The following is an 18,503-nucleotide window of genomic DNA, read 5'->3' on the forward strand; positions in this document are numbered from 1 at the left end:
ACAACATCACCTAAATAGAAATAAAAATAATGATTTGTTGGCCCCCACAATTAAATCTATTTAAAAAAAATATAAATAATCAAGATGAACTCCTAACCTTAATTGAACCAATTACAAACCTAAAAATATAATATCATAATGATCTACAAGCAAATGACAACAAAAAGACATAATAACATGTCACTTATAATGTTTTTAATAATATTTATAGTATTTTTAATACCTTAATAAAAATATTATAAAATGCTATTAAAATATTATAATAATTTAAAATTAATAAAAATAATGAGTGAAAATAATGATAAAAATGTTTTGAAGGATATTTTGGATATTTTTTAAATTAAAGATATAATTTGAAAAAAAAACAAAACATGAGGTACTGGTTGAGAAATACTCAAAATATAAATATTTTCTAAGAAAATCACATGTGTGTGTGTGTGAAGATTTATGATATCAATCCATCAACAAAAGCTGCCTGCTAACACGTAGATCATGTAATTTTGCTGTTAATGCGCAGGTAAATCAGTTTCTTTCTCAAAAAAGTATACCAATTAGAGATCGAACAATAGGACATAAGACTTTGATGCAAAATTAAATATCGACCTAACAAGTACTGATGTTACAGTTTGTGTAATTGAATAATTACAAAAGCGGAAAACATCAAGAGAAGTTCCCCTCTTGCATATTCCACAAAAGCGATGTCAGCATCTCAGGGTGACTGCTGCTGCTTGGAAGAACATAAACGAGGGCAAATATTTAGAAAATCTACAGTCCTTGATGTTGGGCTAAATAAACTAAGGGTACAACACGCGGCGAGGGAAGGAAGAAGGAACATAGGAGAGTGCACACTCTCTCAGCCCTGCAGACCCATGGCTGCTGGTGAGCTAGGCTCATGCCCATGCACCCTGAAACGGTAGATGCACGTCAGAGCCGAACTCCCATGGTTGGAGGTGAAGTCAAGACGAACCGTGTTGATGACGACACCAGCATCCCCTACCACGACATCGAAGGTTTGAGCATTGCTCTTCTCGAGGTCATAGGAAAACTCAGTTAACATGACAATCTTCTTGATGTTGCTAGATGGGTCTTCATCAGGTGACTCAAACCACGCGGACACCCGGCAATCTTTGGGGGCACTCGACCTGTCGTAAGCCACACTCTGCATGTGACAAATTCAGATAGAAGGTGTCAGGATAACTTTGTGGTGTAAAATCAGTATTCCTTATTCAGAGATGCACTCCAAAAGATATATAGAGAAAACGAAAAGCTAAGAAGATGATAAAGTTCACTGGACAAAAATAATATCACCAGGTGTTGCATCTTCTGGAAACATTTTTTTTTCTGGGAACAATTAGTAGTAAGCTTATGTCATTGGCTCTCTATAATATTATTTGCAAGCTTATATTTCAGCTCAAGTACAATTAGTAGTAAGAGTTCACAACATTTTACCCAAAAGTTGATTAAAAGACCTAGCAGACTAACATTATACCAAGCTGCAACTTCTTTCATCAAAATACAAGGACAATAATCTACCCACTCTATCTTGCAGCTTATATATCCCTACAATTATGCCCTATAGCTATAGAAGAAGGTCAAACTGATTCTAAGCTAATAATCCCTAGAACTCTGGTTCCATTACTGACCATCTACCCCTCTCCATGACCTTTGTTTCCATTCTCCATGTTTGCTTCATTTCTCAGCCCCCCCCTCCAAAATTCCTTATCCACTCAGCATAACTGCTATTGTATAACTGCTATTGTAGTCAAGTTTCAGAATAACTAAAACAACTAAACATACACTCTGAGAAAAAGCTTAAAAAGCAATACAAACTTTCAGATTCTTCCTCAACTGAGTCAATTGACTAAAAGAGAGCATATTTTGACTCAATTTTCTAGATTTGATCTTCAAGCTGTTTTAACTAAATGAGGATCTCATTTCGAGTGAATAGTGTCTGATAAGGTCCTGAAGCTCTTAGAAGAAAGTATGTCCATACATATGTTGAGGAATTGTTTTGTTTAGTGGTCAACGAAAAGTTCTAAGGATTCATAAGTATCAAAACCTACAACAATTCAGCGTTTTAGGTGGTTTCAGTCAATTCAACCTTCATTACCATCGTCTACCTTTGTAGAGGTGTACAAAGTTCTGAGTCCCTACAAATTCCCACCTATTTTTGTAGAACAAGTTGGAATCTGTCAACAATATAACTGTTAAGCTTATGTGAAATGCTTTACTATCAGAGTTTTTCCAGGAAAGCTAGTTGAAAAACTGAATGTGCTGACTTCTAAGAAGAGAAACTATACTCTTTTGCTCCAAGAAGGGTTCAGCATCAAGGAAATCCCCTCTTCCCTTGTCCATACATATTCGGTAGAAGTTTGACAATAATAATACGAAGTGGCATCGTCCCACATTCTCCTCTTCTTGACAGAATATTTCTAATTTGCTGCTTTGCTGATGATGTGATGCTTTTCACTAAAGCTAACATAAAAATCAATTTATTATGTTTAAAGTTTCCGTTGCTCATGGTATACATGAGTGCTAAAGTAACAGGTCCAAATTTTTAGTCACCACCCATATCAAACTTTGAGTCATACCACACACAAAAATAAAGAAGAAAAAATTGATTAGGTCAGTATGAGATAAGGAATATAGACAAGGGATAATTATAAGGTTATCATGAAGCAACTTTGTCTAATGCAATTTTAGAGAAGGAATATAGACAAGGGATCACACTTGACATGGTTCCTATGCATGTGAACTATATATGTTAATGTTTACTTATGATCAAGCAGTTCAAGACAAAGGTTTCAATTATGTCTACTTCAACTACAAAATCTAGAAGATGATTTACATCACAACCAAAACTTCAACATCTATAGTTATAGAGACAAATCTAAATGCAGCAAAAGCAAATTCATGCAAGATGAGATTTTACATTAAAGTTTGAGATTACTAGGACTGGATTGATTGAGGTTACATCATATGGATCACAAGGTCATAATTCTTTTAAGATCTTCAATTGACTCTCATCTTCTTCTACCTAATTGCAGAAGAGTCTAAGAAGTGTAGAAATTTTCTTTTGTCAAACTAAAATTCCTAGTCATGCCTCATTAGAAAAGTTTGTCAATTCCATGCTATGTGAAGTATTAGTTTATTACAAAGATTTAAAAAAGCGTTAGGCGCCAGAAGGCGCCCAAGGTCCCAAAACGCCCGAGCGCCTAGGCGCTCTGTCACGGACAAACTTCTAAACAGGATGTTTGATGTAATGCTTATGTACGTCCGTGTCTTTTGGTATGTTCATGCTTTGCACAACATGTAGAGGGACGGCCGAAGGCTTAATAGTCCCATTTTAGTTGGGTTTGGTGGCCGCTTTAGGATTGCAAATAAAGATTGTGTCATGTGAACACTTGTGAGAGATTTTCGATCTGTAATGGACCATTTTGACCCTTTGTTGTACAACTGTTCAGAGCTTATAAAGTCTGTTTGTAATTTGCATTGTCTATGAAGTGTTTTCGGAAATGTTTGCTTGTGGATCCCGAGTGAGGCGTTTTCTCTAACTCGTTTCCTCTTTTGTGGGTCCTAAGAGACCATGGGAGGCTTCAGGGAGGCTGACCTTTGTGGACGGACACGCAAGGGTACCGCACGACTTAGGCAAAACCAGCTAAGTTTATGATAAATGGTATCAGAGCGAGACAAGCACTCATAGAAACACTTGGCATGCAAATGTGAGGGACCTAGTAGGGCTGCGTTGAGGGCAGTCAGCACACGCCCGACCGTTTGGGGGAAAACGAGCATGGAGATGTAGGGAAAAGAAGTCGCTAGGAGGAACGGGCATCTGAGATTGGCATTCAGAGGAATGGCCAACCCTTCGCGCAAGAGGCACCACGAGAACAAACAAACTTGGAAGAATGCGGAGCACACAAAGGTTGGGATGGCAGAGTCTGAGCTACGACTCAACGTTAACAACTATACTTGATGGTGCTCAAGGCAAGTGAGGCGCTTGGTAAAGGATGAGACCATGCATGGTGGAATGAGTTGCTCAATGACCGAAAGAGTTGTGTGCAAAGCTCACAGAGGTGAGGGGAATTGCTAACTCGAAGAATTTTGGTACTCATGCATGGGCTTGTATGCGAACGATGGAATGTTCGCGGCCATCCCAAGGCGACCGAAACTCGGCGCCATGGAGCATTGAAACTTTCTCTTCGGTATGTGAAGGATACGTCCGTAGAAGGCTGAAATGTGCAGCGAGTTCAGCATGTTACTAGGCCTTGAGTGGTGCAGCGGGGGCTGTATTGACGTGGAGTCGCAATTTAGCAAGTGCGTTTGTAGGAGGCAGAACAATGCACAGTTTGTTCAGCAAATCGGAGTAATCCAAAGGGATAGTGGTCTCCGAAACGAAGAGAGATGTTGCTCAAACGGGACAGTTATCCAGGAGGGATAGATCCCGGTTTCTCCAGAGGGAGAATCATGTGCAACAGACCACACATGTTGAGGAGTACCTCAACAAACAATAACTCCATGAATCTCAATTGACCGAGCAAGCGATGAGGAGTCGTCGCATAATCTCGCTTGAGAGAATGCATTGGTGGATGCATTACGAGATCAAGTGGGGGAGCAACACAAATGAAGGCACGCTTGGAGTCGATATGGAGATCGAACTCAAGGGAGGGTTGACCCGTGGAATGGTGGGCGCGAGGGCCACCATCAACTCAATGCAAAAAACGAGGAGCGAAGCAACTTGGGTGTAACTTGGCGAAGTACCCAAGTCGCATGAAGGGAGCCAGCATAGAAGATGGAACATGGAGCGGAGGCACAGTGCTTTCCTTGGACAGAGGTCAAGGACATGAACTCTTGCAGAGGCAAGAGCAGGATCATGTTGTTCCATGGGTCCTTCATTCTGACGGAGTGGACTCATCTTGCATGGTGCCAAAGACGAAAGGAGCTTCTGGGCACATGCACCTTATCTCGGAGAAGCATTTGATGTAGGAACTAAGGCGACTAAACTTGCGGAGGCGAAGTTGAGTTCAGAAGGCCTTGGCACGGGACAAGAGGACGCAGAGGTGGGTACTCTTGAAGAATATGCCATAGTGGTGTCAGTCAAGTTGTCAGGCAGGAAGCAGTGGGCAGCGGAGATTGTGCTGGTAGGGGAAGAGGCCCAGGATCCAGACAATTGTGCACTAATTGCAGCGAAGTTGGTGGACTTCGGGAGCTACTAGGCGACGGACTGTCCTAGAGCAGTGCTTCATCTAGGTATGACCCAAGAGTGGGTGGATGAAGGTCGATTGCCAAAGGAGCGAACAAAATCGAAGGTGGAAGAGACCCTGTGATGTATTGGCAGAGGCCACACATTGAGGGATCACAATTCGAGTTCATCCCACAAGGATCAGAATGCAATAGAGATGTCACCAGGAGGCGACATGGTGCAGTGGATCGTGGTGGAACAATTCGTGGCAATGCGATACACACGACATCGTCCCGTGAGGGACTAGATCATACGGAGGTATGATCGGGAGCTATTGGAAGCTCCACTTCGGTGAACAACACGACGGCAAGAAGGGCTATGGATTCAAGGATTGAAGGCCATGGTACCGTAGAGGCGGGTCTTCCGTGCATGCATCGAATCTTGCATCAGATGAAAGCCTTGGTTATCAGCATATGGGGGCTGTGTTCCACTAAGGGAAAAGTTTGAATGCAAGTACCAGTGAGTCCCATGGGAGGGACTTGATCATGTAGAGGTATGATCGAAGCAGCTGGAGAATTGGACTGCTCTAGAGCCCATATTCGCTTAAGGGAGCTCGGCAAGTCAGAGGACAAGGTCGAGTAAGCGAACGTTGCTACCAAGGAAGCTAAGGAGAACAGAATCGGTGCAAACCCTACAACGTGATAGCAGAGGCCATGCATGGGAGTTGCAGTTTGTCTTTCCATCGACTAAAAGGAGCTACTTGGAGAACACAGAGGTGTTGAAACAGGGGGTCGAAACGGTCGATGAAGCGACGACGAGTCCAGAGGGACTAAGCTACCCAAAATCAAGCATTAGTTAGAATGGAGATTGACTCGAAGGAGTACCACAAAGACATATCTACTAATCGTGAAGAAAAGGAATGCAGATGCGAGGCGACGGATAATAGGGCCATGGTACCGCAGAGGCGGGACTTCCGTGAAAGTCAATGATCCCTTACTCTCATGGAGGGAGAGCGCTTGGTCGTGAAAGGGGCTGAGAAGGTGGAGCATGCAGAGGCAACCTCCAAGTACCGAGACAAGGCTGAAGGGCAGAGGCTAAGGAACTTCGTAAGACCGATGTCAACGAGCTTCTCATCAAGATAGTCGAAAGTGAAGGACTTCGGGTCAGGCAAGAGTGCACGACCAAGGAACGAAGCAGGCAATACGCGGTGCTGTACCTTTGCTACTCAGTGGAGTAGGCAGTAGGATTGATGGAGAAGACGGTACAATCCCTGAGGCGACCAAATCTATTAGAGAATTACTCCAAGTTGGGGTGAAAACTTCCTGCATTCCAGAAGTTCGATGGCATTGAGAAGGTGAATCACAGTAACTAACTCAACGCAAGGAGTGCAAACACTTCAAGTGCTTCAGAAGTGTGAGCAAAGAGCAGGTGAAGGCCAGTAACCAGCTCGATGCATCGAGTACAACCTCGAGGAGGCGGGCGAAATCAAGTAACCTTTGCCTTCTCAACTATTAAGAGAATGGGCGAAACCGAGTACCTCAATTCTCTTATATATCCAGTTGAGGAGCTCTGCATAGGTTCAAAGACCCTTCGAAGATAATGGAAAACAATAGTTGTCGAATCCTCACCAACGGTGATCAGTGCTACTGAGAGTAGATTGTCCACTTCATTTTCCAACGAAATGCTAATCGAAAGCGAAAGTGATGCGAACCTACTTGGAAGGGACAACTAAGTGAAAGAAGAGTCGATGGACAAATTTTGTGGAGGAAGGACCCAAAACTTCGAAAGTTTGCGAGGCGATGCTCGTTAAAGCTCCAACAAGCATCCACCCAATTCAAGCAGCATGTGGTATTTGAGAGATTGGCGCATAATAAGGTTGGTCTTTTCCTTCATCTGGAGGATCTGCAGGAATCAACAAGAATCAACACAACTCAACCAACCCCACATTAGAGTCAGAGTCATTAGCGAGTTGAAGCAGCATGGCGGATCAAAGGTTCGACTGCTCAAAAACAACAGCTAGGAGCCAAGAGGCGTATTGCAGCTGGAGCAGAAGATTGAAGTCTCAGGAGGATTCGCAGGAATTAACAAGGATCAACACAACTCAGCCAACGCCACACTAGAGTCAGAGTCATTGACGAGTTAAAGCAGCATGGCGGATCAAAGGTTCGACTACTCAAAAACAGCAGCTAGGAGCCAAGAGGCGCATTGCAGCTGGAGTAGAAGATTGAAGACTCAGCAAAGACGAGGAGTTGCAGGGTCGGCAAAGGCTTCGACGAGGACGTCGAAGGAATAAGTGGGGAGAATGTCATGGACAAACTTCTAAACAGGATGTTTAATGTAATGCTTATGTACGTCCGTGTCTTTTGGTATGTTCATGCTTGTAGAGGGACGGCCGAAGGCTTAATAGTCCCATTTTAGTTGGGTTTGGTGGCCGCTTTAGGATTGTAAATAAAGGTTGTGTCATGTGGACACTTGTAAGAGATTTTAGGTCTGTAATGGACCATTTTGACCCTTTGTTGTGTAACTTTTCAGAGCTTGTAAAGTATGTTTGTAATTTGCATTGTCTATGAAGTGTTGTCGGAAATGTTTGTTTGTGGATCCCAAGTGAGACGTTTTCTCTAACTCGTTTACTCTTTTGTGGGTCCTAAAGGACCATGGAAAGCTTCGGGGAGGCTGACCTTTGTGGATGGACACGCAAGGGTGCCGCACGACTTAGGCAAAACCAACTATGTCCATGACAGCTCGCTTGAGCGAAGTGAGGAGCTCTAAAATATTAAAATATAAAAAAATATTTTAATATTTAAAATATTATCTACTGTTAATAGCTGTAGAGAAGAGTAGAGTGTGAGGAGGAGACCGAGGTGAGAAGCTGAGTTATAGTGAGAACTGAGTCGCGAATGGGAGGCTACTATTTGAGAGCAGCAACAGCGAAAAGCAACGGCAGCAGCACCAATAGTGGAGAGAGGCAGCGACAATGACAGCAGAGCCCAGCGGCAACGACAACGGAGAGCAGCGACAGCGGCAGCAGTAGCGCAGAGAGGCAACGGCAGTGCTAGCAGAGAGCAGCGGCAACGACAGCGGAGAGCAGCGATAGCAGTGACAACGGAGAGAGGCAACGACAGCGACAGCAACAGTAGAGAGGAAATGTCGGCAGTAGAATCGCAAGTAAGGTTGGGGTTGGGGGAAGTCGCGAGGAGGCTGATATTGGTGCGTTAGTTGGTTCAATCGAACCAACTAACGCAAATACAACCGAACTAGACCTAAAAAGCTGGGCGCTTGCCTAGGTGCTCGGGCGAGGCGAGTCCCGAGCGCCTTTTGAAATCACTGGTTTATTATAATATACATTTACATTCGTGTCATGGCTAGGGCCATTATGAGCAAGTAGAGAGTACTTTAAAAAGATTATAGTAATTTCTTTGTTATATGTAAATAGCATTCTAATGGAAAATGCAGAACAAAGGTGAGTAATTAGAGAACCCATTTTTTATTTTATTTAATTATTAGTGAACTTCAGTAACAATAAAGTATAACACTTGTGGTGTTACATATGTGTTCTCTCACCTTATTCTGTTCCATTTCCTCGTATATTACACTCTCCCTTGTATCTTTTCCTATAAAATTCAGCAACCTCAAAGTCAACAGCGTACGTTTTTGAGCTGTTCCCTTTGACCCGAGTTTCTAGTTCCAACAGCAATAGTGAAGATAGTGCAACTGTCATTCACCACTCAATTAAAATTATATAATAAAATTGGATCCCAACTCAAGTTACTCTATGGAAACTTGTGCAGTATGCACTGTTTTTGTGGGTGCTTATTCATATTAAGATACTCAATATAATCAAGCACAAAGACGAAAAAAGAAAACAATATATGATATGACTAACTCACAAATATATACAATGAGATTTATATTATTTAAGTGGTCATAAAAGTGAAGTTAAAAGAATTATGAAAAAAGTGCATCACCATTGCAACCAACCACAATCTAAAAGAATAAAACAATATAGTAAGGCTAAAGGCAGTTGGTAGAGAATATAAAACAATATGCCATCACATTTCGATACTTATACAGACTACATAAGCAGCCACATAGACATCTACAGCCAAAGCAACTGCATACACCACATATGCAGTTATGCAGCATATTCAAGCTGCATAGGCATTATGCCATGCAGTCATATAAACTGCATATGCTTATATGCAGTTGCAAAGGTGGCCACTTTGAAAAACTAAAATCTTAATTTCGATAAAACAAAAGGTAGATCTTGAATTTTAACAAAATGGAATTTCAGAAATTAACATTTCTGAGCAACAGGGAGCTGACACAGGAACTAAAGTTAGATGAATTTGGATATTGCAATTTTCGACATCTAAACTAAATTACTTTAAGGTGCTGCAGATGTTTCACCTACACAAAGAGCTAACTGGTTTCCAATGTACCACTTATTTGCTTTCCGTCTCAGTTTAGCCACCAACAGTTTACAAAATGAAAAAGAGGTCATAAGCAGCATAAGATGGCTGACTACTCTCATTGAATGATCTCATGTAGTGCCCAAGCCTCCAAGCAAACAGGTAAGAAGCATGAATTAAAACAGCATAATAAAAGTTCAATTGTTGTCATTGCAGTATGAAAACCAACATGACTGTAAATGAAGAAAGAGTTGAAGCAACTCGTATTGTGACACTGAGTCATCATTGCATGCAAGTGTTGTACCCTCATCCAGGCCCAAGAATTATTAGTTATAGGCAAATTGATATTACTTTGTTCCACCAAAATCCATCTTATAATGTTGATCTACATAGGGAGAGTGTAGATTAAACACACAGACAAAGATAGTTAGAGAAGCAAAGAAAAAGGTCAAATGTTATGGCAATATAAAAAACAGCCTTAGCTTATGTGAAAAGTAGAAATGAGCAGTAGGAAAAAGGAAAAACCTCACCTTAGCCACATGCTCCAGAGTGACAGCCTCAGGTATGATCCCTGTTCTTAGCCTAAGCTCAACAAATCCACTACTTCCTTGCAAAGGAAAGCACTGGCCAGGTTCTCCAAAGCTCGGCTCCAGCATCTTATGTGCATTAGCATGAACTCCATTATGACCTTTAGCAAACCAACTATTACCTTTTCCAAAACCATATGGCTCTGAATGTCTAACCACCTTAGCCCCACCAGAAGCTAAAGCATAATCAACCCTTCCAAGACCATCAGCAGCATGCTTTTCTATCTCTTTCTGAACAATATCCCTAGCAAAAGCCCTAATTTGATCCAAATCCAGGTTTATATTGCTATCATCTAAACCGTTCAAAAGTTTTTCAAATTCTTCCCTTGAGAGGAGACCCTTGTCCTTCAATTCACCCAAAGACTTGTCCAAAGAATCAGTTTTAGCTTCCAACTTCTTCAACTCCTCCTCAAACAACGCTCCTTTTTCTTCAGCTTGCTTCAGCAATTCCCTAGTCACAATGCCAATCTCACTACCTATTTTCTTATCTACTACATCTAATTGGACCTGAAGCATCTTGGCAGTCTCCTTTATAGATGCCTCAACATCATAAATTCTGCTTTCATAATCCAATGAAGCAAATGGAGAGTTTGCATTGTCGCCTATGCTGTAACTCCATCTCCAAACAGTCTGCCCCAACCATAAAAGAGCTGCAAGAAGCAGGCAATTCTTGGTTAACACACTAAGGACAGTTTGCCATTTGGGTTTCCCAGGTTTTGGAACAGCTTTCTTCCGCCGTGGGGATACACTGGACGAAGCTATCAGCCGTTTCTTCAACTTTGAATAGTCTTTTGGTCTCTCAATCACGGATTCTCCCCTTATCGTGTGGCTTAAATCCTTCCCATTAGCGACCCCATTAGTTCCTCCAGCAGAAAGCCCATCAGCATTCAATGTCTTCTCCACGATCACCATCGTTCTCCTCCTCGCATCTGGTTTCCCCTTCGCATCCAAAGTCAGCGAAGCACCGTTGCTGGTCACTGGTGTCGCCGCAACTGCTGCAGCGGTGGAACCAGACATGGCTCCGCTTCGGTGCTCGATGTGCTCGTTCAATGACCCCAAAGAAAGAACAGCCTAACCCTTAGACGCACAAAGCAGCGAGCAATCAGAACCGGAGAAGATCAAACAGAATATTTAAGCCCCCAAAAACAAAAGAAAACAGCACTAAAAACATAATATCCAAGATATATAATAACTGCACCGAACAAGGACGCCGATTCAAACCCTAATCTGCCATAAAGATCAAATAAAACAACAAAAGAAAGAAACAATAGGTCAACAAACCAAACAACTAGTACTCGAAACCAAATAAAAGGCACGCCTAAGAATCTAAGAGCAAACACCTAGCACAACGAAAGAGGAACGGAAAGCAATCAAGATGAAGGCAGATCTCCAGGATCGAAGTCTGGAAAAGAGAGAGAGAAGAACACGAAGAGAGTCGAGGACAGATCGAACAATGGAACGAAGAGGGGAAGCGGGTAGAGAAGTCACCTACCGGGAGAAGCCTTGGCGATCCGCGGGCGTCGTCACGCGCACAGGACTCGCAGATCGAGCGCGAAAACCAAAAGAGAGAGGCGGACGGGGTTCGGAGTTTGGCTCGGAATCGCTTCCTCCCGTCCTCTACCTTTGTCGAGGGAGGGATCTCGGGGAACGAGTTTAAGAAGTGGGTGTGTCGCTGCTCCGCTCTCGTTGAAAGGAACAGGGAAAGGAAACCAACGGGAGACCGGGAGCGGCGCGTCCCAATAGCGAAATAAATAATGATTCGCCTATCCGTTGGCGAATTACCCGATCCGGTACCCGACTCCTGCTTTGAAACAAGAACAGTGGGTTCCACCATGGATCTTTTGCGACTCCGTTAAAAGCATGGGAACCATGCATGAATACTCGTTCTCGCATTAGTAATCGAATTTGTCACATTTTATATTTAATATTTATTTATTTATTTTTAAAAATAAAAAATATTACATCAAATGACATACGGACTTAAAACTAAGATCGATCATTTATGTAATATTATATTAACCAACTTAAATATATATATTCAAAGATAATTTATTTTTTCATTCGCATGAATAACCGGTGGATATTTTTTTATTTTCTCATTTCTATTGTTAAAGAAAAAAATTACACTTTTCATGTGTCTTTATTTGCCTTTGGAAATATTTTTGGACACAAAAATGAAAGAAACAAAAGAACTTAAAAATCATCCTGAGATCATCAACAGCATCTTAGATGATCAAGACACTTGTCAAGAAGTTATTGTTTGAAAGCACCGATGATTTATATATCTAGAAATCACACCTATTTATAGGTACTTTTCACTATCAAGTTGGGTTGTTTAGACTTGCATACGCTAAAAGTATCGAAAACTGTGATGAATTAGTACTTACATAAAAATTAAGTTGATTGAAAACTTTCGACTTGATAAAAGCATATCTAAAAAGATATTAAAAGTATACTTGACTTAAAATAAGAGTGATAAATAATCAGAAAACAAAGAAAGTACATACCAATTTTATAATGGTTCGATCGTCGTAACCTACGTCTACTCTTCATTTCTCTTTCGTTGAGGTCACTAACACCTATTACCGGTCTTCTTTTAATATGCGAAGATTAATTATCCTCTTATAATTCTTTTCTCCTTTTCATAAGTTTAGGAGATAACCTTTACAACCCACTCACCCCTCTCTTAAACTGAAATAAACACTTAGAGCTAGAGGAAGAGAATTCTCACAAGATTACAATAGTATTTTTTCCTAATTTTGTTCTCAGTTTGTGTGTTTACTAAGCAAGGATGAGTGAGGTTTTTATAGGTCTCAAATGGATTCAAATTTGAAGCCAAACCTATATCATCCCGGGTTTTCAAGTAACTGACGGTACCATCGCCAATATTAGGCGGTACCATCGCCTATTGATCTGACACTGGTTGGTATCACCGCTTAGTTTGACACTAACACTAGGCGATACCATTACCTAATATAGTCTTGAAGATTATGTCTAAGTGGTACCACTAGTAGTTTGGGCGGTACCACCACCTAAACAACTTGGGAGGCCGAGTCCTAGGCGGTGCCATCGTTAGCCCTGACAGTGCCACTGCTTGGGTCTACTGAGGGTTGCTGCATGAGCCTCACTTAGCCCAAAACACCCCCAACTCAAGCCCAATAGATCCGTAATTGAGTTGGCATTATTTCATCTCTTTGAAATATGAAAGCTAATAAGTTTTGCTTCTCTTAAGATGAGTAAGCTATCACTTTTCTCTTAGATGTGCAAGATAACAAGTTTTTACCTTTTTGAAATGTGCAACTAAGTAATTTTACTTTCTTTTGCAATGTGTAAGCTAGCAATTTTTGCTTTCCTTTGCAAAGTAGTAAGTTTTCTTTCCTTAAAATATGCAAGTTAGTAATTTTTGCTTCCTTTTGCGATATGCAAGCTAGCATGACTTTCTCCCCCTTTGTTATTGCAAACAAGAAAGAAGAGGAGGAGATATGCAAAAATTTACATCAATGATCATCACATGAAAGATATCAAAGATCATAAAAGATTAATACAAAAGATTATCGGTCTTTTGTATTATCAAGAAAAACTTTAAAATTTGTATTATCAGTCTTTCTCCCTCTTTGTATTCTCGATTGGTTCCCGCAGAACTTTTGATGAACATCCGGACTTCCGTCGAACCCTCGAACTCCCAAAGTGATCTCGATCTTGACTCTGGTACAACATCTGCTTTATGTCTTACTGCTATCGTAGTTAATCCTACATACTTTTCTCAACATATAGATTAGATCAAACAAATTACAATTGACTTCATCGTCAAAATCCGAGATTCAACAACACTTTCACTCATATAGGTCAGCAACCACCCGCTCCCCACCTCATTGCAAGTACCACTACAATACTAACATTCATTTAACGACCTTAGATTCTTATCCCCAGGAGTGTCGTCTAACTATCTTCTCGTTCTTATCGAAGCATTATTGAATCTCACCCAACAAATACAAGTATTAGTCGGCATAATGCAGGCGATCGCTCCACTCCTACCTTGGTCAGACTAGCAGGTAACGCTATTGCCTCAGCCATTGGTGACAGCTCGGTAGCCACCAGCATCGACATTTGTTAGGGTCTTTCCATCTGACGAATTGCTAACAACTTATGAGCATCCAAGACCTATCGAACCATCAGCCAAGAGAGCATCTCGCTCCCTGACCATAGAATTTAATAGGCTATCCCACCAACGCTCCGCTCTACTTGAATTTGAGACCCATTCGATTAACTTAACGGATAACTCTTTGAGGATCCAACTGCAACAAATGGATTGGTGCCTAAAAGAAATATATCATGAATTTCATTAATCCAGAGGTGAGGGGTAGATCAACTCTACATCGGGCCCATCTTCATTTATTCAAGATATCCAAGAGAAACTAATCCCCACTAATTTTTGCCTCTCATTGTTGGAAATCTTTGATGGTGCTACCAACCCAGGAGAGCATGTCGTTGCCTTGTAAACTCGGATGCCCTAATGAATCGTATCTTCTTAACCACTTTGAGGGGTTCAATAAGAGAGTGGTACACTCATTTGAAATCACTTTCTATCAGCTTCTTCGCTTAACTAGCAAAGGAGTTCGAACTCCACTTTCTAAAAAATGTATACCCGAGACTCACGACGATGATGTTTCTCGAATTAAGACAAGAAGAAGAGGAGACACTCTCGAATTTCATCAATCGATTTATCAACAAGATCTGAGGCATAAACAATATTCACTCCTCGCTTGTGATTCGGTCCTTTATGATGGGACTAAAGCCCTCCTATTTTTTTTAGTCATTGGTAGAAAGGACACCAACAACGATGCTTGAAATACTTGAAAAAACCAACCGGTACATTGCCATCAATGCAATAGTCTCGAGCAAGAAACCCACAAGAGATCGAGACAAGAGCGACTACAATTCGCTTGTATCCCAAGGTTGCCACGACGGAGAAGAAATGAACAACCTGACCTACCTTGCCCGAGGTCTGAACTAATCCCCTAACTAGAACAAAAGGTTTGTTACGGACAAGAAAAAAAGTTTGGAAAAACACTTTAGACCAATTAACTCAAGGAGGATATCAATATTATACGTATTAGATAACGCTTTAGTTGTCTTACAATTATCATAGAGATATTTTAAGAGATGTTCTTTGGAAAAACACTTCCTGAAAAAAAAAAAAAAATCCCTGAAGAGAGAATCATTTTGTAGGAACTAATTACATACATAGAATCAAATATATGACCTCTCTAATATCATGCCAAAGATGTTGATTGCATAATCACTAATCAATGATCCAAAGAAACTTGTATGGTTCGAAAAGGATCAAGTCTATATTAAACTCCAAGATTACCCAGCCACCAGCCCTCTGACATAGTTCATAGTAATAGGCCATGCATTGGACCTTACTGTAGCTGTTCAAGTCCAACACTTAAAAATACAGGCCTCCCAAGAACAGAAAGAAAAACAACTGACTCCTACACCCAAATGTCAACAAATTAATGCAATTTTGTCTGCCATCAAAGCAATGGAGAGAGATGCCCAGAGTGGGTTTGATAACACATTGGAAATGGAGGGCTCCATGTATATTTGAAATATGAATCAATACTTGATATTTTTTAAAAATTATATTTAGTTCAAATATTATATTGGAGGTACTCAAATTCTAATATTACCTTTAGGTAATATTTAGTTCAAAACTTGTGGGAATATTAGCATCTCAGTATTTGTGGGATGCTAATATAATTTTTAAAATTTAAAAATATCTTATGATTTTATCTAAAATTATAATATTATCAAAATAATTTAGCGACAAAATAGCATGATTTATATTTTTTATAAGTTGATATTTTATTTTATTTATTTTTAAAAATTCTTTTGTTATTTATTATATATTTAGGCCATATGAAAATTTTTATAAGATTACATACATACATACATACATTCGTTTCACTTATTTTATTTATTTATTTAAAGTAAAAATTATATATTCACTTTTTAATATTAAAAGGGTAAAATTACATAAAAATATTCAATAAACTTTTAAATTATAATTTTATTAAATAATACATATATCAATATATATTTAAAATATAATTTTATCTATTATTTCTCAAGCACTTACGAAGTTCTTCGAGATTTTGGGACCAATAGTCATGCATCTAAATAATCCATGGACAAGAAGAATCATTGTGGAGGTGACTTGCTCTTTAATCCTCTTAGTGTGACATTGCCACTAGTATTTGTCCGTGAAAGATGATCTCTAATGGTCAAGATCACAAGTATAGAACAAAGATGGTGGGAGATTCGATGGAGGATTTGATTGACTTGGATACTTGAGATGCTTAGACGAGAAGGCTTGCAATGGGCGGGAGAAGAAACAGATCGTAGCCGTCAGCTGGCTGATCAAACGGCTTTGGTCCATTGTAGAAATTTCACGGGCAGCAGATCGTAGCCGTCAGCTGGCTGATCAAACGGCTTTGGTCCATTGTACCAATTTCACGGGCAGCAGATCGTAGCCGTCATCTGGCTGATCAAACGGTTCTGGTTCGTTGTACCAATTTCATGGGCAGCCAAGACGAGAGGGAGGAGCAACAGATCGTAGCCGTCAGCTATCAGATCAAACGGTTCTGGTCCATCCGAATGGCCATACCAGACGGCATCCTCACTTGGACGTGACGCAAGCGGATCCCACGTCACTGCTGACGCGCTCTTATCTTCCCCATTCCTCTTTTCCCCGTAACAACCATCGACGTGCCCATTAATTGCACCGACGACCCTCTACCAGATTCCCGAACACGCGCTGGTCCGCGTCGTAAATAATCGTAAGGTTAGGGGTTATCGGTTTCGTCTCCGGAAAGGTGGCAGGACCGTAATATTTCGACGGCACTCACGAACCTGCGCGTGGGTCGCAGGGACGACGAGGCCTGACGGTCAACGTCACGATTCTCCTCCTAAGTAGGTTTAAAGGTGGAGATAAACTATGAACCCTACCGCTCCGACACGAAACGCCGTCACCCGACGCGGACGATTGAAGGACACGTGGCCGACGGACGCGCCTATTAAACCCCCCATACCAAACTATCCGAGTTCTTTGAGAAGCCCGTCGAGCGCCCGACGAGAGATCGAGCGGACGATGAGCATGGCGGAGAATTGCTCGGTGCTCGATCCGTGGATGCACCGCACGGAGTCGGCGTGGATGAACGAGGCCTTCGCCCGCGACAACGAGGCCCTCACGCGAGCCCTCCAGATCTCCCTCTCCGACACCTCCTCCTCAGCTTCCCACGACACCCTCTCCTCCGTCGCCACCACCACCACCTCCACTTCCCGCACCCCCGTCCTTCCCCCTCGTTACCAAGTCACTTCCCCTCTCGGAGACGTCGCTGCCCTCCGCGGGCGGAACCCGCTGGCGCCCACCCCGGCGGGGAGGATCTCGAAGCGGAGGTCGCGCCCGTCTAAGCGAGCGCCCACCACCTACATCAACGCTGACCCGGCCCACTTCCGGGAGATGGTGCAGCGGGTCACCGGCGTCCGGCTGGACGGGGATCTGGCCGAGCCGCTGGTGAAGCCAGAGCCGGTGCGGCCGGCGGTCCTGCAGCAGACCCACCTGCCCACGCTCGAAACCTCGGCGTTCTTGCTGGACCGCGACGAGGGCAGCTCGTTCGGGCCGGCTTCTGACTTCGACGGGCTGCTCCCGGCCTTTTCGTCCCTCGACTCGTGGGGCGTCATGTAAAGGACGCTCCTTTGTCGATGCTACTGTTGGGTTCTCATCCTTTCATTTCATCAAACACTTGGTGGAAGCGAGGCCACAGTTTCCTGTTCTAACTTCCATGATATCTTCCATGCAATTGCATCTTGAATGTAGCATATGATGCATATGATATGACCACCAAAGAGCATAAAGAATTGCAAGGCAAAGATCTCACATTTCATATGCATACGGAGGTGGAAAGCTCTTCACCACCTTGTGCACTGGAATCGGGGTCAAAATTGGACCCCCGAGTCAAATTTGTTGACCACCAAACCAGGGGCCACTAAGACTGTTCTATAGGGTCTAAAAGCTAACAGGACCAAGTCAAAGATGTTGACTTGATCTAAACACCCCACTGCAGTTCTGATCACAGAGTGCTTTAAGGATGCTGGCTGACGTTCTAATTACGTGAGAATGATGCAACTTTTATCGGTTTATTATTGTGTTGCATGATATCTATCCACTGGGTGGATTTGGATTGGAGGCAGCAATTGTGGAGCCCAGGGGGATGGGTCAACTCTGGTTGGGTCGAATTAGATTCCAATGGAGTAGGATTTCTA

At 42.0% G+C, this 18,503-nt stretch overlaps 2 protein-coding genes across 5 annotated transcripts; one reads left to right on the forward strand and one right to left on the reverse strand.

The window, feature by feature from the left end:
* Nucleotides 1-568: 568 nt before the first annotated feature.
* Nucleotides 569-12,024, reverse strand: LOC135671337 (SUN domain-containing protein 1-like). Of its 4 annotated transcripts, none has more exons than XM_065179377.1 (3): nucleotides 11,668-12,024; nucleotides 10,119-11,246; nucleotides 569-1,159 (listed from the first exon to the last, which is right to left on the reverse strand). In XM_065179377.1, the coding sequence occupies exons 1-3, from the start codon at nucleotides 12,007-12,009 to the stop codon at nucleotides 854-856; spliced, it is 1,776 nt and encodes a 591-aa protein (XP_065035449.1). In that variant the 5' UTR covers nucleotides 12,010-12,024; the 3' UTR covers nucleotides 569-853. The 4 variants fall into 4 exon arrangements, with proteins under 4 accessions (XP_065035449.1, XP_065035450.1, XP_065035451.1 ...); XM_065179378.1 differs by having other exon boundaries at nucleotides 10,119-11,252; nucleotides 11,668-11,874; XM_065179379.1 differs by having other exon boundaries at nucleotides 11,664-11,874.
* A 5,242-nt stretch (nucleotides 12,025-17,266) lies between these two features.
* LOC103999729 (calmodulin-binding protein 25) lies at nucleotides 17,267-18,126 on the forward strand. Its single transcript, XM_065179667.1, has one exon. The coding sequence runs from the start codon at nucleotides 17,329-17,331 to the stop codon at nucleotides 17,923-17,925; it is 597 nt and encodes a 198-aa protein (XP_065035739.1). The 5' UTR covers nucleotides 17,267-17,328; the 3' UTR covers nucleotides 17,926-18,126.
* Nucleotides 18,127-18,503: the final 377 nt, after the last annotated feature.

This window comes from Musa acuminata, unplaced genomic scaffold, assembly GCF_036884655.1.
Source record: "Musa acuminata AAA Group cultivar baxijiao unplaced genomic scaffold, Cavendish_Baxijiao_AAA HiC_scaffold_1139, whole genome shotgun sequence".
Taxonomy (NCBI): domain Eukaryota; kingdom Viridiplantae; phylum Streptophyta; class Magnoliopsida; order Zingiberales; family Musaceae; genus Musa; species Musa acuminata.

What these genes read in the sequence shown, in the direction of transcription:
- LOC135671337 (XM_065179377.1), bottom strand. Translation starts at nt 12,009, where the DNA reads ATGGTGGAACCCACTGTTCTTGTTTCAAAGCAGGAGTCGGGTACCGGA. An exon ending in GATCGCCAAGGCTTCTCCCG is followed by an intron (nt 11,247 to 11,667) that starts GTAGGTGACTTC and finishes TCTAAGGGTTAG; the next exon opens with GCTGTTCTTTCTTTGGGGTC. An exon ending in CTCTGGAGCATGTGGCTAAG is followed by an intron (nt 1,160 to 10,118) that starts GTGAGGTTTTTC and finishes TGTCACATGCAG; the next exon opens with AGTGTGGCTTACGACAGGTC.
- LOC103999729 (XM_065179667.1), top strand. Translation starts at nt 17,329, where the DNA reads ATGAGCATGGCGGAGAATTGCTCGGTGCTCGATCCGTGGATGCACCGC.